General features: G+C 51.9%; 1 protein-coding gene across 1 annotated transcript in view; it reads right to left on the bottom strand.

Annotated features, from left to right (window-relative positions):
- CRTAC1 (cartilage acidic protein 1) overlaps positions 1 to 21,137 on the bottom strand; it is a 165,071-nt gene that overhangs the window by 22,163 nt on the left and 121,771 nt on the right. The window contains exons 6-11 of the mRNA XM_030941278.1: positions 20,417 to 20,546; positions 17,060 to 17,225; positions 14,024 to 14,160; positions 10,166 to 10,248; positions 9,149 to 9,249; positions 8,510 to 8,678 (exon numbers count right to left, since the gene is read on the bottom strand). Of these exons, the coding sequence (XP_030797138.1) occupies positions 8,510 to 8,678; positions 9,149 to 9,249; positions 10,166 to 10,248; positions 14,024 to 14,160; positions 17,060 to 17,225; positions 20,417 to 20,546 (786 nt within the window). The remainder of the gene's footprint in view (positions 1 to 8,509; positions 8,679 to 9,148; positions 9,250 to 10,165; positions 10,249 to 14,023; positions 14,161 to 17,059; positions 17,226 to 20,416; positions 20,547 to 21,137) is intronic.

Below are 21,137 nucleotides of genomic sequence, written 5' to 3'. Positions count from 1 at the left end.
TGGGGAGTGCCAACTACAGATTTTCTTTTCTTTCTTTCTTTCTTTTTTTTTTTTCCAGATGGTGTCTCACTCTGTCACCCAGGCTGGAGTGCGGTGGTGGGATCTCAGCTCACTGCAACCTTCCCCTCCCAGGTTTAAGCGATTCTCCTGCCTCAGCCTCCTGAGTAGCTGGGATTACAGGCATGTACCACCGCACCTGGCTAATTTTTGTATTTTTAGTACAGACGGGGTTTCGCCATGTTGGCCAGGCTGGTCTCAAACTCCTGACCTCAAGTGATCCACCCACCTCAGTGTTGGGATTACAAGCGTGACCCATCACACCTGGCCAGATTTTTTTTTTCTTTTCTAATTTGAAGTAGAATCTTGAGGCGCGAGAGATTTGGCATTTTCAGGGTGTGCAGTTCCCAAATTAAGTGGCACATATAAAAGGTAAATATTTGCCGTTAAAAGGAGACAAAGAACAGCAAATGTTTCTTACCTAAGACTGCAGAACAACTACATGAATATGTTTTCCAGCCTGACTGAAGGGCCACAAAGGACTCAAAAGAGTCACGGAATATTCACAGACAGTCACAGATTTGCTTGTGGTACTTGCCGCACTTAGTTTTTTTTTTTTGTTTTGTTTTCTGTTTTTATTTTGAGATGGAGTTTTGCTCTTGTTGCCCAGGCTGGAGTGCAGTGGCGGGATCTCAGTTCACCACAACCTCCACCTCCCAGGTTCAAACAATTCTCCTGCCTCAGCCTTCCCAAGTAGCTGGGATTACAGGTATGCGCCACCATGCCTGGCTAATTTTGTATTTTTAGTAGAGACAGGGTTTCTCCATGTTGGTCAGTCTGGTCTCGAACTCCCGACCTCAGGTGATCCACCCGCCTCGGCCTCCCAAAGTGCTGGGATTACAGGTGTGAGCCACCACGCCCAACGGGAGTTAGTTTTGAGTTCTACTTCAGCAGCTTCCTCCAGACCCAGACGTGGTGCAGGGGGCCTGGGACTATGAGATAAGCAGACCTCAGAAAGCACAACCAGCAGGACTCCCTCCTCTGCTGCTGTTTTTTGCTAACTTGGGCATCCTCTCTGGGCCTCAGTTTCTTCAACTATAAGATGGGGGTGCTGGCTGACAGCCTTACCACTCCTGGGAAGCAGAGCCTTTCTATCCTGGAGCAGGAGTCCTGCCCCGCCGTTAATCATTCACCTCAGCGTCCCTGGCACCATCAGCTCTTGGACATGGGTCTCCCTACAGTTTCCAAAGGGCTTTCTGGTGTTGGTAACAACAGTGAACACTGACAACATGCTCCAAGCTGTACCAACTGCTTTATGATGCTAACGCATTGAAACTTTACATCTCCACGAGGAAGGTGCCAGTGTTATCATTTCTGTCTTAGAGACGAGAAGGCGGAGCCATGGAGAGGTGCAGTGAATCGCCCAGTTGCCCAGCAGAGGTCCGACAGATCCCAGAGCCGGTTCTACTGTGCCCCTGTTACACTGCCCACCCTATCCCACGCCCAGCAGCCACCATATACCAAGCTTTGTGCAGGGATTTGGGATTCAACAGAGAATGAGACAGACCCAGGCCCCATTCTCATGATTCCCATGGGAGCAACGAATGCAAGTGATTATATTATAAGCTGGGAAAGTGCCACAACAGCAGTGCTACCATGTGGTGAGAGAGGTGGGTCATTTCATTTGGGCATTGCAGGAGGAGTAAGAGTTTGTGAGGCGGAGAAGGCAAGGAAGGAGCATTCCAGGGAAAGGATACAGTGTGGGCAAAGGTACAGCGGCATCAAAGGGTAAGTTGTAGCTGAAGGTCAGGAAGAAGTTCAGAGCGGGAGAGTGTCAGAATGTGTATCAGGTGGGAATGTGTATCAGAGGAGGCTGGGGAGGGGCTTCAGAGCCTTCACACTTACGAGGTGGGTATTTTATCCCCATTCTCCAGATGTCGACATTGAGGCTTGACAAGGTGAAGTGACTTGCAAGTGTCTGAGCTACTACCGGAAACCAGTCTCCTGTCCTTAGGCGCAGCTCATCCCTCTGCCCAGGCAATCTGCATAACATCTTAAGTCTTCCCGGGGCGGGCTGCATGGCCGAGGGGAACTGGCTCCCAGATACCGCACACCAGCAGCCTTGAAGCCGGCCAGTCCTGCCAGGCCTGTGTGTAGGGGAGGGCTGAGCAGAGGAGCGCCCCCCATTAACCAGCAGAGACATGAGGTCAGGAGCAGCAGTGAGTCACCTCTGGCAGCTTTTAAAGGACAGAGGCCAAGGAGGCAGAGAGAATTGCACTTTTCAGAAGAATTACAAACAAAACAGATGGTGGGAATACAGTTGGTAGAATATTTTTGCACTTTAATAAAGCAATTTTTATGTGGGCCACTGAATTTCCCTTCCCTAAATGAGCATCAGCCAGCGCGGAGAGGCAGCTCTGAGTCACCTGCAAGCAATTAGCTGAAAGGACGGTGGCATGTGTGGGTGGGGCTGGGGCATCGGCAATGCCGGTTGTGGGGGAGGGGGAAGAGGGGAGGGAGAATGGTGGGGGTGGCTGCCTGAGCCGGTGACTCCCAGTGGAGCTGGCAGAGGCAAATAGATGATTGGTGTTGTTTTTATTTTCTGGGTTTGGGAGTGAGCTGCCTCGGCCCGCTACCAGTTGGGAAGAGGAGGGTGGGCATGTGGGGCTTGGGGCTGGGTTCCGAGCAACCAGGTTGGTGGTGGGGGAGCCCTCGACAAGGGCTATAAGCAGAAACACTTATTTTCAGCAGGAGGTGAGGAGCAGCAGGGAAAGGCCGGGGTGGAGAGGGACTGTGGAACTTGGTGGGGGGCTCCACTGAGCAAGGCAGGGTCCACTGAGAAGGGACCCCACAGCAAGATGTCGCTGTGAGAGCTCTGCACAACACAGCGGGCCCTCTGGGAACCCCCCATTCTGACACTCATTGCCTGTGGACGGAGGTGGGGAGTACAGGTGAGGGCCTGCGTTCTCTGGGTGTGCTCCAGTGGGAGCAGACACGATGTGCATGGGGCAAGGCTGAGGCTGTCTGGGAGAGGCACACGTGTGCACACTCACATACACATCCATGTACCCACACATGCACACCGCACCTTGCTGCAAAATCAGGAGGAGGCAGCGCACGACTCATGGAGGCAGGAAGGGGGCAGGGGCCCTGGGGGCAGGTGAGTTGAAGTCTTGTGAGTGCCGGCAGGGGAGCTTCCCGCTGGCTCCTCTCCTCTACTCCTCAGTCATAGGGGACCTCAAGGCAGGCCTTTCTCAGATTCATGTTGTAGACATCCCCACTTCTCACCCCAACTGCTCAGAACTGGAAACAATCTAACTGTCCATCTAGAGGGTACGAGGTAAATAGGTGGTGAGTGTGAGTGTTGCCTCACAGTGAAATACTCCACAGCCCTGAAAGGAAACAACAGATATGCACAGACTTGGCATGCTGTCCAGGATGTGTACACACACTCATGCACACACACACTCACATGTGTATATAACAGGCTCTCACTCTGTTACCCAAGCTGGAGTACAGTGTTGTGATCATAGCTCACCGCAGCCTCAAACTCCTGGCTTTGAGCGATCTTCCTGCCTCATCCTCCTGAGTAGCTGGGACTATAGGCTTGCACCACCACACTGGGCTAATTTTTGTAGAGAGGGGGTCTCACCATGTTGCCTAGGCTGGTCTTGATCTCCTAGCCTCAAGAAATCCTCCCTCCTTGGCTTCCCAAAGCACTAGGATTACAGGTATGAGCCGCTGCACCTGGCCTTGGACATATGGTTAAGAGGGGAAAAAAGCAACTTACAGAAACAAGTGGAAAGTATTCTCTTGATTTTAAAAATTGCCAAGAAATACGTGTCTGTGTATTCCTGTGTATATGACATGTAATAAAAGCACATCACAAGCATGACCTGTCCAACCCAGACCCCTGTGCTGGAAAACTACTCCTTGCCCTTTCCCCTCTGCACTCCTAATCCATTCCTCTGTTCTGCATTTTCTTTTCTTTTCTTTTTTTTTTTTGAGATGGAGTTTCGCTCTTGTTGCCTAGACTGGAGTGCAATGGCACAGTCTTGGCTCACCGTAACCTCTGCCTCCTGGGTTCAAGCGATTCTCCTGCCTCAGCCTCCCGAGTAGCTGGGATTACAGGCATGCACCACTATGCCCAGCTAATTTTGTATTTCTACTAGAGACGGGGTTTCTCCATGTTGGTCAGGCTGGTCTCGAACTCCCGACCTCAGGTGATCTGCCCGCCTTGGCCTCCCAAAGTGCTGGGATTACAGGCGAGAGCCACTGCACTCGGCTGCATTTTCTTTTTTCATAGCCCATTATATCTTCTAACATTCTATTTATTTACCTATTTACTATGTGTATTATGTACATAAGTTCCTTCTATTGGAACATAGGATGGCTTGTGGCAAGGATCTTCAGTTTTGTGTTTGGCACACAGTAGGTGCTCAGTAAATATGTAGTCACTAAATGAATCAAATGATATTGAGGGAAGGTGAAGGAAGAAACATTTACTTTTTCCTTAATATTCCAAACAGTGGTGAAATGATGAGTAATTTTTCTTCTTTTAAAAATAATTTTCTTATTTTCCTATAATCAATATGCATTGTTCTTACAATGAGAAAAAAAAGTTTTCCAAAACATTCCCATTCTTTGGACTGGACCTTCCCACTTCCGGGCCTTTGGCCAAGTCAGTGCAACCTCTGGAATGCTCTCCTTAGGCCCTCGCCTACCCCTTCTAAGCTCCCACTGTCCTTCTAGACCTAATTCCAGTCCCACTTCCTCTGGGAAGCTGCCCAGAACAAAACTGACTTCTCTCGCCTGTGTCCTCCCATGGCCACGGGGCCAGTGTGGCGGTGTCCAGATCTGCCTCTCATGAGAGTCCTGTGTCCATCTGCCTTCTGCCCACTGCCAGCCTGGAGGGCAGGGGACATTTCTTATCTGCCTCTTTCCCCATGTCTCTGCCTCTCTTGGTCTTCCACAGGCCCATCTCTGTCTTTCTGTCTCCCCCTGTTCTCTCTCTTCCCAGTCCTTCCCTCCATCTGGCCTTCTCCACTGGCGCCCTTGCTCCTGCTCCGTTGCCAGCTCCCCCAGCAGTCAGGAAGAGCAGTGCTGAGCTCCACTCATAAGAGATCCAGAGGGGCCTTGGAGCTGCAGGGATGGAACTGCCCGCCTCTCACTGTGTCCCTGGCGGCTGGGTTGGCCATCTGCTGAGGCGCCTCATGACCCAAGGGGCCTGTCCCTAGAGCAGCCTGCCTTCCAGTGCCGCTGGGAATGGATCCTGTCAATAGAGAGAGGAGTCTGCCAGGAGGCCCCTTAGAGCATTTTGAGCCAGAGGTCAGACCAAGAACAAATCCCAGGGCTTTGCAAAATAGCAAGGACTGGCACTAGGCGGAGGTCCCAATGAGATGCAGTGTGCATAATACTGAGTGTGGGGAGCAGGTGCCCAGAAGGGACTATTGAGCCCCCTTCTCCCCATCATATGAACTGGCCAGTTAAGAAAGCAATCTATTCTCCTGGCAGGGCAGATTCTGGCCCGAGAAGGGACCAAGTGAGGTCCCTAATACATCTCTTAAAATAGCAGAGGCAGCCCCTGAGATGTGGGGAAGGAGAATTTCAGCCCCCATCCTGCCCTTGCCATTGATTTTAAAGGTAAGCCTCAATGTCCTTACTGGCACAATGGAGTAGGGGAGTTGATTTCCAACCAGAAGCCTGGATAAACAGCCACCTATGATACCATGGCGGTCACCTTGCCGCTTGTCTGGCGGCACAAAGCAGCTACTAGAGGTGTTAAATCACAGTCAGGAACTCAGACCGTGGCGTCGGGAGGTGGGGTCCAAATCTAGCTCTCCTTACTCTGTGGAGGTGTGGTTTGGGGCAAGTTACTCGACTTCAGTCTCAGTTTTCTGACCTGTAAAATGTGGGTTACGATACCTGATTCTTCAAGTTGTGAAAATCAAATGAAGTGACAGGCAAACCACTCAGCCCAGTGCCTGGCACATACTAATTGCTTGATAAGTGTCGGCTACTGCTACTTTGCAAGACAGGACTGTGTATTTAAAAGGTGTCTTGTGCCTTTAGGGCCAGCTTAGCACATAGCTGCCTTAGGAGTGATAAACACTCCAACCTCAGGCTGACTTATCCAGGGTGAAATAGCCCAATAAAACGATCATATAACCAGGCCCTGGGTCCCCTAAATATTTATTGCTTATTTTTCAGACTACACATAAATATTATGCGTTCCCTATAAAAACTGGAGCGCACACACACAACAAAACATATGGAAGAAAATAAAAACCACACGCTCAAGGAAGCCTGGGTTTGAATCCCAGTGCTGCCATATAGTATCATGTGACCTTGGCAGGTTTCTTAATTGTTCTGATCTTCAGTTTTCCCATGTGTAACATGGGGATAATATTGCTCATCTCACAAGGTAGTCATGAGGATTAAATGAAGTAATAAGAGTGAAGTGCTTGGCACTGTGTCTGGAATAAGTGAGAGTTACTATATTAATCCAGCCACTCAGACAGAATCACTGTTCTCACTTTTTGCATTTCCTTTCAGTTTTTTCCTGCACATATGATGTGTGTATAATATTAACATTTGTATTCAGTAATTTGAGACCATAGTGCCTATTCCTTTTATATTAAAATGGTACATCTCATGAGGTGCGAACACCTGGGGAAGGTGTCTGATTTTGAACCTAGGAATGTTTGACTCCAGCACTTTCTGAACCACTGTGTTTCAGTGAAGACACTCCGGGCTCCTCTACTCCTACTGGTGTTTCTCAATGTTTTTTCCATCATTGTAATCCCCTCACCCTGCCAGAAGACTCTTTAGACTTTTTCCCCAATTTCCCCATATGTTCATTTTAAAATGTTGTATTTTAAAATAATTATAGATTCACAGGAAGTTGCAAAGATAGTACAGAAAGCGCCTCTGTGCCCTTCACCCAGTTTCACCCAATGGTTGCAGGTTCCCTACCCAGGGATCCGCCAGAGGCACCACAAAGATCCCCTCGGGCTGCCCTTGATGATAGTCACACCCACTCCTCTCCCTTCCGTCATCTCTAAGTCCTGCCAACCACCAATCTGTTTTCCGCTGTATAATTTCGTCATTTTGAGAATGTTATGTAAACAAAAATCTACCATACGTGACCTTTGCAGATGAGCCTTTTCTCCCCTTTTCTCACTCACCATAGTGCCCCAGTGATCTACTCAGTTTTTGCACGTATCAATAGTTTATTCTTCTCATAGCTGAGTAATATTCCATGGAAGGGCTGTATCACAGTCGCTCGAACTATTAACACCTAGGTTGTTTCTAGTTCCGGGCTATTAATATAAAGATACTATGAACAGATGTAAAGATGTTTGTGTGGATATAAGTTTTTATTAGTCTGAGATAAGTGGCTTGGGATATGATAGCTGGGTCGTAGAGTAGCAGTTGTTTGCTTAGGTTTGTTTTGTTTTCTTAAAATAAACTGCCAAAAGATTTTCCAGAGTAACTGTACCATTTTACATTTTCACCAGGGATGTAGGAGAGATCCAGTTTCTCTGATTTCTAGAAGCTACCTGGATCCTTGCCAGCATTTGGTATTGTCACTATTTTAAATTTTTGTTCTAACAGTTGTGTGGTGATAGTTCCATTAATGCCACCAATATACTGTATATCTGTTTATGTGCTATATGCTTGTTGATGCTTTTTTATTTTTTGAGACAGAGTCTCACTCACTCCAGCCTAGGCTGGAGTGCAGTGGTGCAATCACAGCTCACTGCAGCCTCTACTTCCCTGGGCTCAGGTGATCCTCCCACCTCAGTCTCCCAGGTAGCTGGAACTACAGGCATGCGCCACCATGCCTGGCTATTTTTTTTTTTTGTACTTTTGGTAGAGATGAGGTTTCGCCATGTTGCCCAGGCTGGTCTCCAACTCCTGAGCCCAAGGGATCCACCTGCCTCAGCCTCCCAAAGTATTAGGATTATAGACATGAGCCACTGCACCTGGCCCCTGATGCTTTTACATATTAAAAAAAAAAAAAAAAAGATAGGATTTTGTCATCCCCTTTCCCCTGCCAAGAACCCACTCTCTCCCCTTTGGGGTGACTTCACTCCCACTGAGAATGCATGGTTTCCCAAGCCTTCTGTTCAAGACTGAACCAGCTCCCAAGAGGCTAGGGAAACAGCTGGCTTGGACACGTTTGGTGCAGCCCAGCATTTGAACAAGGCTACAGCCTTGAACAAACGGAGGATTAAACACTCTGACCCCAAGGTGAACTAATTCCACGGAGGCACTTGGGTGGGGACTCCTGCAAGCGAGATGCATGAAAATCTAACCAGCACTTCCCACTTGCCTCCTCTTGAGCTCAGGCTCATCTCAGAGCAGGGTTTGTCCCCAGTAGCTGGTGTCCACCATGGCTGTCACAGTAGAGTGGTGCCCAAGGATGCTCGGGCTGTGAGTCCCTGAATCAGTCAGCATCCCGCTGTCCTGACAACAGCTCACCATCCCCCACCGGACCCCTACTCACCCAGGCCAAAGTGTGCCACAGGCTCCATCTCGCACAGGTAGCCTGAACCCCCGTCGATGATCCTCAGGTGGGCCCCGCTCTTCTTGGTGTAGAGCACGACCTTAGCCCCCCTGGCAAAGGCCCCAAACCGGGTGCGTGGCACCACTCGCAGCCAGTTGTTGTTGAAGCCCTGCAGGGAGAGTGAGAGGTAGACACCTGGTGGGCGTCAGTGTGGTGGGTGGGAAGAGCAGGGAGCCAGGGAGGATGGGAGGGGGAGAGGGAGAAGAAGGAGGAAGAGAGGAAAGCAGGCAGAGGAAAAAGAGGAAGAGGAAGCCCGGCGAGAAAAATGAATGAGGCAAAGACAGATTGGCTGAATGAAGGAGAGGCACTGCAGATACAGGAGACAAAAGCCAAGGGACTCAGGGCACAGTGTTTGGCAGAGAAATGACAGTGGAAGGCAGAGAGGCAAGGGCTTCTCCCAAGGCAGCCCTTCCTGAGCTTCCTGGTGCTGCTGGGAATTTACCTCCCTCCTCCAGGGCGCGGGGCTTCCATTACCCGCCATGCTGGCCAAGCCAGCACCCCAGTGCCTTGCCCTCACCAACCTAAGGTACCCAAGAGCACACAGAGCTGGGATCTGTGGCTCCTGAGGTCTGAGCACACCTGATTGCCCCGGAAGACGGACAGCGGCTGAGCCATGGACTCTCCATGGGACAAGATGAGGTCCAGCATCCCGTCTCCGTCGAAGTCGGTCACCACACCCCCTACAAACAATGCAGATTTCACCTCTGGCCACCATCCAGGAGACCCACAGAGGAGAGATGTTCCCAACCAAGTGCAGTATCCACAGCCCTGGGTGCAGGCGTCAGAGAAAGCGCAGCACCAGGGCAGGAAGGCTGGGGCTCGGCACCCATCTCCTATCCTTCCTGACAGCCGACTCATGATAGGACTCATGGGACAGACATTTCCTTCCTTCCCCCGGTCTTTGCATGGACACAGTGCATGCAAATTACTCAGACCACATAGGCTTCTTTCTGGTCTTTCTATTATGGTTTGAATAATACATGCCTGTTATATTTGCATAGATTTTTCTGTCAATTTATCAAGTGTTTGCATATACACAGGCTCCTTTTGGTTGTCATTACAACCCAAAGAGGTGAAGAGGACAGATATAATTATCCCCATTTTATGAATGTGGAGAACAAGACCCAAAAGGTAAAACCACTTTTCCAAGATCACAAAGTGAGGCAATGTCAGAGCTGGGTTCTGGGACTCCTGGCCCAGGGCTCTGTCTGACAAGCTGAGTGCAAACAGGGGAAGGGTCAGATGGCAAGATCCTCTGCCTGAGAGCAGAAGGGGCTCACTCCTCTCCTTCCGTCCCCACCTGGCAAGGTATGGCCAGAGAAGCTCCTGCCCACAGACCCACAGATTCTCATTCCCCCGCCCCCATCAACCTGGGATTGGGGGAGTGGACCATCCTCTTCTCTGTTTCCTGCCTAGCCATCCCCAGGGTTCCCTCATCTCCACTCTCTCCCCTGCCCTTGAGTCTCAGCCCTCAGTGTGGCAGGAACAGGAGGGACTCTGCCGTGGGACTGGCTGCCCCATCCCTCCCGCCCTTGTCCCAGGGTATGAACAGTGCTAAGGGGGCAGTGCAGGCCAGATCCCCCAGGTGCCCCTCACCTGTGCCCCGGCCCTCAGGCTCCAAGGCGTCCCCAGGATTGAGCTCCTCGATGAGGGGGTCTCCGTGCTCCCTACGGATGACGCTGCAGGAGAGGAGACAGGTTTGCTCTGGGAGGTCTCAGAGGCCCCTGGACCTGAAGACCCACCTGCTCCACTCTGTCCCCTGAACATCCCCGGGTCCTAGTGTACATGGGCTGCCACCTGGCTGCCCATGGAGTCACTCTCTGCTCCCAGACCCTGCCTGCACTCTGCCTGTTCCTTGCCTGGGTTTTAATTTATGTTGGTAAATATTGATTTTTCCTTCTCTGATGGATGAATTATAGGCAGACTGGGGAAGGGCAGTTGATGGATGAAGAAGGGGCAGGGACAGAACTTCCTTCAACCGACCTTCCTTGTCCTTCAAGTGGCCCCAGGTTTCCTAGTTCTGGATGCTACCCAGGGTTTAACCCCACTCAGTGCCACCTCCTCCATGCCCTCCTGGACCATCCTGCTGGAAGCAATCCCTTCTTTCTTCATGGGCTTTATCACTTTCTGCCTGTGTTACAGCTCTGTATGAATGCATCTGATCTCCCCTGGTAGAATGTGAGCTCTTTGCAGGCTGGGACCTTGCATTATTCATCTTTGCATCTCTTGCAGCATCTAACACAGTGCTCGGCTCTCAGAAAGTTCCAAGCACGTGTCTGCAGGATATAAAGGTGAATTCCAGAGGCAAAGAGAGGAAAGGGGTCCCTTTGGGTTGCAGTGGTTCCGTCTGTTTGGAACTCTGAATTTTGGCATTGTTTCAGAAACGTCTGCTAGGGAAGTCCTGCTCTTTCTCTACACTTAGCTGATGATGGCCATGAGCTTTCCTCTAGAATTGTTCTCACTTGGTGTATTCTCACAGCCTTGGGTGCTCTGCCCTAGATGTGTGGGGCAATGATGGGAAGGTAGGGTGTAAGGAAGAATTGGCATCGCACTTCCTACCACATTGCAGGTTGCCTGTGAGAAACACCAGAGAGCTGTGATACAGTCATAGGTTCAGGAGGGGGTTGGTGTCCCCTGAGCTGGAGCCTTTGGTGGCTGGGTGGCAGAGAGAGCTGGCAGATGCCCCATGAGGTGGGCTTGTGTGTTGGTGTGCATGGGTGTGATGCCCACAGTCTCTTTGACCATCTGTGTCCTGCAGCCTCTGCCACAGCTATGCAGAGACACTTCTTGGTTCAGGTGACAACGCAGTTAAGGAGTCCTAAGGATAACACCCAGCAATTCCACTGCATTTCTGTGTTCTTTGAACACATTCTTAGGCAGCAACTATTGTGTACGGGGCCCTGCGTGAGGTATGGTGCACAGTAGAAAGGATGGAGCTCAGAGTCCGTGTTAACAGGAACCACCGTTCAGAGGGCTGAAGGCCCAGGGAGAGTGGGACGTGGGGAGTGCAGAGCTGGGAAAGCTCACCCAGATTCGGGCAATCAGGGAAGGTTCCCTAGAGGAAGGGTCAGCTAAGCTGAGACCACCATGGTGAGTGAACACATGTCGCTCAAATGAAGAGGGAGAATTGGGGGCTAGAAGGAGTTGGCAGCCTGAGGGTGAGGATTGGCACAGCCCAGAACTGAAGGAAGCTTGCTGTGCCTGCTGCTTAGATGTAAACAGGGAAGTAGAAAGTGACGAGGCTGGAGATGGAGCCGGGCTATGTGGGTTGTGTCAAAGAGTTTGGACTTCATCCAAAGGCAACGGGGAGCTTCTAGAGGATCTTCGGTGGGAAAGGGGTGTGGCCAGACTTGCATTTTCTCTGCAGGACTAAAGACAAGGAGAGCAGCTGGGGGAGGTGCAGGAATCTCCGTGGGAGACCAGGAGTGGTGTCATGGTGGAGAGTTAAGAGCAGATTGGAGACATGGCTAGATGCAAAAGGGGGTGACCCTGCACATGGCGGCTGGCCTAGGAGTGTCCCTGTTCATGCATTTTTGCCTCTGTGATTCTTTTTCTTTTTTCCTTCTTCTTTTTTTCTGTGCTGTGATTATTAAGAGGGCTCCCTTAAACTCTCATTAAGTGACTGTTTGGGTGATGAGTTCCCCGGATGCTGCAGGTGTCATTAAAGGATGTAGACTCAAGCACACTGAGGCATTGTGTCCCCACAGAGTGCCTGGCATGTTCCTGGAGAGCACCAGGGCCAACGAGCCGACGATGCCTGTTCAGTGACAGGTGAAAAGCCCCTGTGGTATGGGACAGTTGGGGGTTAAACTTCCAGAGCTGCCAGCTGAGTGCCAGTCCCAGCTGCAGCCCCTCTTGCTCTCCTCTCTGTTGTGTGTGCTCAGGACCCAGCCATCTGCCACGGGGACTTGGGGCACAGCCACGTACCTGGGAAGTGGCTTCTGCTGCTGCTGAGTGGAAGCAAACACACTAACCCATTGGGCAGCCACGTGGTGACTTGCTCTGTCCACTGACAGCTCTGGGCCAGCCTGCCTTGTCCTCCCTCCCAGCCCTGTCTCCCGGCTGCAGGGGACGCTGGGAGATGTGAAGCAGGCTGGATGGGCAGGAAGACCTAGGTTCTAGAGCCACAGAGACGGGGGCACTAGATTCCTCAGTGCCCAGTCCTCATCCTCCTGGCGAGTGACACTTTATTAGCCAGAGAAGGAAAGCAGTGTCTCTGTTAACTAGCAATCGATCTTCTGCAATTAATCTAGAAGTTGTGAATAAGCTTTTTGCAAGGCACCTAATTAGTAAATCTAGCGCCTTTGGGGGGTGATTACATCCAGTCAGAATTGATGCTTTGTTAATAATTATATTTTAAAACATGCTTAGTCACACTCTTGCCTTTTAGTATAAATAGTTGGACCCTCCCGGGAGATGGGGTAGGAGTCTTGGGGGGCCAAGCAGATGATCTGGCACATGTTCTGGATCCAAGGCCCTGGCCCACCCGCCTTTTCCCACCTGGTCCTGAGCCCTCTTGGAATGTTTTAGGCCAGGAACAGGGACATCTCAGGCCACATGCCTGCCCAGGACTCCACCTATCCAGGACTCATGGGGAGACCCTGAACTCAGTTCCCCAACAGTGGTTCTCAAACTTCAATGTGATGAGAATCACCTGGTGCCTACTGTACTTGTTAAAATACAGATTCCTGGGCCTCACCCCCTGAGATTCTAAATCAGGAGATGTGCGGCAGGTCCCAGGATTCTGTACTTTAAGCCCTCGGGGTGATTCTGATGCCAATGGTCTCTGGATGTCCCCTTGGAGAAATATTGCCACAGCAAATCCAGCCCTTCCTCCCTAGACACACTGCTCAGAGGCCTGCACATTCCCTCCATTTCTGAGACCCTTTTCCTTGTCTACCAGGAACCTTTGTCATCCAGAATTTCCCAAAGGATGGTTTGCAGAACACCAATCTCAACAGAAAAATCTGTGAAAGAAGTGCCCTGTGATCAGACCTATTTGGAATACTCCATCCATCTTTTGGAAAATTAAAATATTCATGGTCAAGTTAAAGGTACTGAGAAGTCCTGCAGTAAATAAACCTGTATTTACTTGGGACCTGTAGCCCCTTTCTGTGGTAGTGATTGGATCCTGTAGCCCCTTTTCATGGTAGTGTGACTTTGTATCTTGTGGCGCTTGGGTTTTGGGCATACTTTGGGCCACATTCCTCTTCCCTTTCCCTGCAATAGCAGAGGCCAGCTCCTTGACCAGGCTATGCCCCGCATTCCCACAGCCTCTTGCCCAGTCCTCGTCCTTCCCTCCTTTCTGTTTCTTCATCAGGGGACCTGCATTGACCTTGGCCTGACCACCTGGCCCTGGGAACCCTCCCCTTCTGATTCTTAAACCTTTTCCCTGACCGTTCCTCCCACCAGCTGTCAAGGGTGAAGGGCCACGAGCCAGGATGGAGCATCTACCGGAAGAGGCGGTTGGCTGCGGAGCTGCGGTAGGCGATGTTGTTGAAGAAGATCTCCAGCTCCTGGTCATTGTCAAAGTCAGCAGTGATGACTGTGCGGACAGGGGAGGGCATGGAGAACTTGGGCGAGGCGATGTCCTGGAGGAAACAAGGCTGGGGTCAGCGGCAGGAGAGTGGGCTCGGGCAGGAGGCCAGCTCTCCTCTGTGGAGTGTGGGGGCAATTAAAAATAAGAGGCAGCCCAACCCAACAGCTCCTCTCCTGCCTCCTCAAAAGGACCTGGGGGCTGCCTTTAGGATCACACAGACCTCAGGCTGCTTGTACCAGAAGAAGGAGGGAAGAATAACAGTCGTGATAGACACCAGTGAAGCGCTTAGCCGTTCCCTAGTCTGGATCTCACCTGTCCATCCCTCGAGGCAGTAGAGACATCAGCGTTCCCATTTGGTGGGTGAGGTAATTGAGTCCTGGAGAAGGAGGGGAACTGCGATGTCACAGCTACTGAGTGGGGAGGCCAGGGCTTCTGATTCTGGATGCTGTGCCCTTTCTCCTAGGCATCCTTCCTCCTCCGTGCTGAGTCAGAAGCTGGGTGGGCCTGAAAATCTCTGTGCATCTAAATCCAGGCTCCACCACTGACTAGCTGTGTGATCTTAGGCAAGTTACTAACCCCCTCGGATCTCACCTTCCCCATCAGTAACGTGGGAATAATAATAGCTGCCTGGGTAGTGAGGATTGCATGTAAAATGCCCGGCACAGAGTGGGCATGAGACAGATCGCCGGCAGCCTGTCCTGCCTTACCTGCCACCTGCCTCAGGGAAAGTGAAAGAGGTTACCTGTAGCTGTGGATTTGGCTGCCTCTACTACCTTATGTTGTTTCTTGGGAGCCTTCTTATTTTTATTTTTTGAGGCATTTGCTTTGAGGGGGTTGTGGTATCAGCTACACCTGTCCAGGACTAATGGGGAGACCCCAGGCCCAGGATAGCCCAGCTGGAACTCCAAAGTGCTGGGAGAGTCTTGGGGGACTAGGCTAAGGGTCCCAGGTGTGTTTTTGCCTCTGAAACAGAAGGAGAGCTGGGAAGGGCAACCTTCTCTTTCTGAGTGTAATATCCTCATCGTAGGTGGGTTTTTCCCTTAAAGACCTTGGGGTCCTGTCCAAGTCCCAAGACCCACATGGAGAGGGTTGAGAAAGGTACAAGTGGTGTTTCTGGGAGTCTCCTCTACCCCAGGCTTGGGCCTGCTCTTGGCCTCCTGCTGCAGGCCCTCTTTGGGGGCCACAGGGATGAGCAGGCTGGGTCAGCAGTCGAGCTGTCTGCTCTGGGGAGGCCAGGGAAGGAGGCTGTCTCCATCAGAGCAGTAATGAGGTTGAATAAGCCTGGCCAGCTGGTCAGGGTGGGTTGAGCTGGGCCTGAAGAGCCAGGGAGCAAAAAGACCTCAGGATCTCTAGCTATTATGATTCTATTGATCCTATAAAAATGGAAACCTCCCATGCCCCCTTGGGGTTGCCTTATTCAATGCCTGAGCTTCCGAGATAATATATGGTAAGCTTAGCACAGTTCCTGACACATGGAAGACACTTGATAAATGGGGCATTTATTTATCATATTTTATTTAATTATTATTATTGCTCCTGAGAGCTCTGGGGAGGGACCATCGGCCGAGTTAACAGGGTTCCTCACCCTCAGCGCACTGGCGTTTGGGGCTGGATAACTATTTGCTGTGGGGCTGCTCTATGCACTGCAGGGTGTTCAGCCCTATCCCTGGGCTCTGCATACTAGATGCCAGGAGCACTCCCTTCCCCAGCTGTGACAAACCCAAATGTCCCGAGACATTGTTGAATGTCCTGGAGGGAGGGCAGCAAGATCATCCCTGTTGAGAAGCTGGGTGAGAACAAGAGCGGAATACAGATGGAAATCGTCCAAGATCCCAGCAATAGCTGCTCTGGGTTCAGGGCATGCCTCCCCCCAACTCAGAGAGCCTGAGTCTCAAGCCTTAGCAGGGAGGGAGTGGCTGGGCCTGGGCCTCCCACGGTGGCTGCCTACAGGGAAGGGACTTGGTAGGGGTGGCCTCTTCTTGGTCACACAGAAATGAGGTTCCTGGGGACTTCCCTGGGATCATCAAGCCTCAGGTAAATCCTGGAACTTTCCCGTTTCCTCAGGGTGTTTTGGCAGACCTAGGTACCTGCAGAACAGTCCTGGCTCCCTGAGATCAGCTTCAACCAGTCCATGCCCTCTGTTGTCCTCCCTGAGAAAGTCCCAAACCCATGCCCCTCATGCTGATGGCACCTCCATCACTGTCACTAACAGCCCTTTTGAAGAATTCTTGGCATTGTTCTATCAACAGCTCAGGGAGGGGGCACAGAGAGGGCTCTGAGGCCACCTTGCCTGCCATCTGCTGTTTGTCTTTAGGGGCAGCTGTTGGGAACTCCGTGGCTTCAATCTTCCAATCTCTCCACCACTTTGCCCTTGGTCTGAACGTCAGTCTGAAAAGGTCTGAAAAGCTGAGGCTGGGCTTTTGTGGAGTATGCAGGGGATGCCATCCTGTATTCCCTGCACACTCCACAGACACTCACCCTGCTCTAGCTTCTGGATCCATTCCAGGAGCCATCGGGAAAAGTGGCCTGGATCCAGATAGTGCAGCCCACCTCCCAGGGCTCTAGCACCCCTCGGAGGTTGCTCTCCTGCCTCCCTCTGCTGACCTGGCTCTTCCTACTCTTGGCTCCAGAGCTCCTACAGCAGCCCAGCTGTAGTCCCTCATCCCCTGGTATAACCTTCCTTGTCACACCACCCCCACCCTGGGCCCTGAGAGCCCTGAACCCTGCTCATGCCAGCCTGCAGCCTGGTGACTGAGTGCAGTAGCAGGATCTCAGCTCACTGCAACCTCCACCTCCCGGGCTCAAGATTCTTGTGCCTCAGCTACTGGAGTAGCTGGGATTATAGGCATGTACCACCACATCTGGCTAATTTTTTGTGTTTTTAGTAGAGACAGGTTTTGGCCATGTTGGCTAGGCTGGTCTTGAATTCCAGGGGTGAGGCCCCTTCTTACCCGAAAGCGGACCTTCCCATGGGCACTCATCTGCAGATAGAGGCGGTGGGGGCCATTCCAGTTGCCATAGACGATGTCCACCTTGCCATCACGGTTGAAGTCAGCCAGGGCGACGCCTCGCCCGTGCTGGTGGGGGTCGTCCACACCTGGGGAGGAGAGGCAGGAACTCTCAGGGCGGCATCCCCTGTACACTCCACAAACACCCTGCTCTAGCTCTGTGACAAGCAACTAGGGAGGGTGGCTCTCACCTTATTCCCAGGAGGAGATACGGGAGACACAGCTGCAGTCTCAGAAGCTCTCTAGCTCTCTACAGGGGCAGGAGGTGGGACAGTCATGTGGTTCAAAAGAAGACCCGAGACTTGTGTTCAAGCTGTGTTTGGCCAGCATGCATATTATTTTTACCCTGTTTGGGGGCGGCATGAGTTGGGGGAGGGAGACTGGGGGAAATTCTGGAGGAACAAAGGCTCTTCCCAGCCACCCCTAACACTGCCACTGGAAGACATCAAGCTGATCATGCCACTCTTTTGCTTAGGCTGATCACTCCCTCCAATCCTCTTGGGCAAAGTTCTAATTCTTCTAATTCCTGCCTGGGGAGCACAGGGCTCTGCCTGACCATGGTCCTGTCCACCTTATCTGGTCTTGATCTGGTCCCACTCTCCCCATCTTTCCAGCTCCTGCGCCTTTTCTCAAGCTGGTTGCTCTACCTGGGATGCTCTCCCTCTAGCTCTAGGTTACCCAGCTCCTGATTATTCTGCTCTCAGCCACAATGTCACCTCCTGCAGGAAGCCCTCCCTGACCACCCATCTGAGACAGCTCATCCTGCCCACCCTGTCAGTCTCCCTGACAGACAGCCTCCTAGTCTTCTCCTCCCACAGGCTGATCACAATGTGCAGTTATGTTCCTTTGTGGCTGACTTGTTAGGGTCTGGTTTTCCCACTAGTCCTGACATTCTATGAGGTCAGGACTCTCTTCTCAGTTCACTTGGGTACACGCAACGTCTATCTCAGGGCCTGTGGTTGCCTGGTAGTTTTCAGTAAATACTTGCTGAATGAGTGCACAGACATAAATAACATGACAGAAGGCAAACCGGGGACGTGGGTGACAGCAGAGGAAATACTACAGCCACGACAGAGAAGCCCACAGCATGCCTGGCGAGATCTGGAAAGTGAAGCCTCTGTGCCCAATGCCACCTGCTTATACCATCCACTGAGTGGGTCCTGGGGGAGGACAGAGGATGGCTTTGCCCAGAGTGATGGCCTGACCTCCTAGCTGCCCACTGGCCAGCGCATAGCTGAAAGACAAAGGTGAATGTGACTCTAAGCACCCACCCACGTTGACTCTCAGAGGACAAATAGCTGTAGGTCGTCAGGCTCTCTGGGATGGCAGGCCACAGGACAATGTAATAGGCTGTGGGGATCAGAGACCCCAGGACACAGGGAGCTCTTGCCAGAAGGCAGGGTGGGGCCCCCTGAGAACCCTGGAGGCTGAGTGTCCTCCTGGGGGAGGGAAGGAGTTGGGGGGAGGAGTGGGGAGAAGAGGCAGTGAGACCCGGGCTTGAGAAAGAGGGTTTGCAGAGACTAAGGGCAGCCTCCAATCTCTAGGATTAATACTCCATTAATTCTCTGCCAGACTCCCTGGCCCAAATGTCGGTGGCCTTCTGCATTGGCCCATTTCTCTCCTATCTATGAGGCACCTTGACAAGGAGCTGGTTCCCTTTCACGGGAATAATCGGTGCCAGGCTGCATTTCACAGCAGCATCTGTTTGGGTGATGAATGCCCTCTTGACATGTCTTGTTAAACCCCTGCAATCATTCTGACTTTCAATTACGGGCCTAGCACCTTTCCTCTCTCCTCCCGCCTGATACTTTCTCCCACTCCAACTTGTTCGCTCACCTCTGCTTCCATCTCTTTAACACCTTATCAAATCCTCTAGATTTTCTCCACTATCCCCTCCCCTTTGCTTTATGATTTTTCAGCAATGAGAAAATTTGCTGCCAAAGGATAGCACTAGGAGCGGTGAGCCAGGTGGGAGGACAGGCCAGGGGAGCCCAACTTCAGCCTTGCCAGAGAAGGACAAGAGGTAAGGCAAGATTGGGGGCTGAATGGCAAAAAGCTGGGGGTGGGTGTGTGTTCTGGGCCAGTAAGTCCCCACAATGGAGCTCCTGGGCAGAAAGCTGGGGTGGTAGGTACTCGTAAGTCCAAGAATCCAAGAGAACGGACTGGCACACGTGCAGGGATGCGACTCAAACTGCCGGCAAGAGCCAGAGCTTGCAGGACCCTTGATTTACGTCTCACCACTCCTGCAGGCCAGAACTCTTCCCCATGCCTCCAAGAAGGAGGTGAAATCAAACCTCCCATTCATTGGCAAGGTGGGGGGAAATGGTCAGGGGCACATGGGATGTAATCATACATCCGAAAACTTGCAGGTGTCCACTTTGCCATTCAGCAGAATTTACCGGGTGGGCACTGGATGCCAAGCCTGTGTCAAGAATGAATAGAACCGTGACCCGGTCCTTGTAAAGCTCATAGACAGACCATGATGGTAATGTGGAGCCTGAGTGAGGTGTGCATGCCAGGGGCAGCAGGAGGAGGAAGGGCCAGTCTCTGCTAGGTGGCACAGGGGAGTCAGGAAAATCTCTGCAGAGGTGATATTGAGGTGAACGATGAAGGCTAAACAGACATTCTGCAGGTAGGGAAGGGGGAGGGCAGTCCAGGCAGAGGCCATGGCAGGTGCAAAGGCCCTGAGGTGGGTGGGGGATGAGTGCAGAGGAAGGAGGAGAAGCAGACCTGGGGGCCTGGGGCACTATTTTGTGTGGCTTTTATCCTGCTTCTTATTAGAGGAGGATATTTTTGTCTATTTCTGTTTCTAGAATGTCAGTGCCTTTTCTGTGTGTGGGGTGGTCTTAGCCTGATTCAAGTGGGCATCCCTGGTTCCCAGCGCCAGCCTGATGCTTAGCAGGGGCTCCATGAATGCTCACTGTATTGAAATGAATGTTGAAGATAAATGTGGGAGGGGGCCAAGGTGGGGAGAGGCAGCTTGGAGGATAGGTTGATGCTGAGAGACACAAGCAGGACTTGGAGTGTCGCGGGCAATCTCAGATACTGGGCAGGACGATGGGCAGGAGTTTCAGACCCCTTTCCCCAGCAGCAAACACTCCCTGTGGCTGGAGCCATGGGAGCTAGGGAATAGGAAGTGACAAGCAGCATTTCTCTGTGTGGTGCCGACGATGATTTGTCCTGCTCTCTCTGCAGCCAGAAGAGACCATGCTGGAGGGGGCAGGGAAGTCTGGAGTCCTCTGTGGTTCTGGGGTGAGGGGTCAGGGCGCACAGGGCATGGCTGCCTCCACTCACCCGCACTGGCCTGCAGCGTCCACAAAGGTGCCATCGCCCCGGTTGTGGAAAAGGAAATTAGGCCCATTCTCGTTGTCGCAGAAGATATCTGAGGCACTGCTGCTGAGGATGGGGCCCACGCTGACACCTCGGCCCCCTAGGAAAAGACACATCGACCCACAGTGAGCGGCAGAAGCAAAGCCCCAGGCCCACCCGGAAGACAGTGCTGACTCTGAGGCCTAGGGGGAAGTGCAACGGAGGCTCCTTAGAGGAGCCTGGAGGGAATTCTCCTTCCCGTACTTTCCTGAGCCCAAATCTGGGCTCACCGTCTCCATGAACCTGCGTGGAAGGTGACAACACTGATGAAGAGGGAAGGAAGGAGCTCGACAGGACATGGGGACCCCACACAGAGGTCAGCGCCTGCCTTCCCCTTCTAAGAGAAGTGGCTGAACAATCATCTTAAATCCTAAACCCACAATAATCCTAAACCCAGCTCTAAGCATGCCATTTTAGTCAAGTCACAGATCCGCCGACAGCCTCCTGACTCCCACTTTGAGTCATACGTATGCTGGTCAAGACCACTGGGTATGTCCCAGCTTTAAGAACCTGTAGGAACAGGTCCCAGCTATAGGTATGAGGATGCTTACTTTGCCTTGTTTGACGTTAAACAATTACGTCCATTGATAGTGAAGGAGTTGAATGGATTACGGAGCATCCATATGACAAACCATTCTGCAGTAAAAAGACT

Source organism: Rhinopithecus roxellana, chromosome 11, assembly GCF_007565055.1.
Source record: "Rhinopithecus roxellana isolate Shanxi Qingling chromosome 11, ASM756505v1, whole genome shotgun sequence".
Taxonomy (NCBI): domain Eukaryota; kingdom Metazoa; phylum Chordata; class Mammalia; order Primates; family Cercopithecidae; genus Rhinopithecus; species Rhinopithecus roxellana.
Note: the sequence above shows the minus strand (reverse complement) of the source record. Positions and strands in the feature narration are given on the sequence as shown.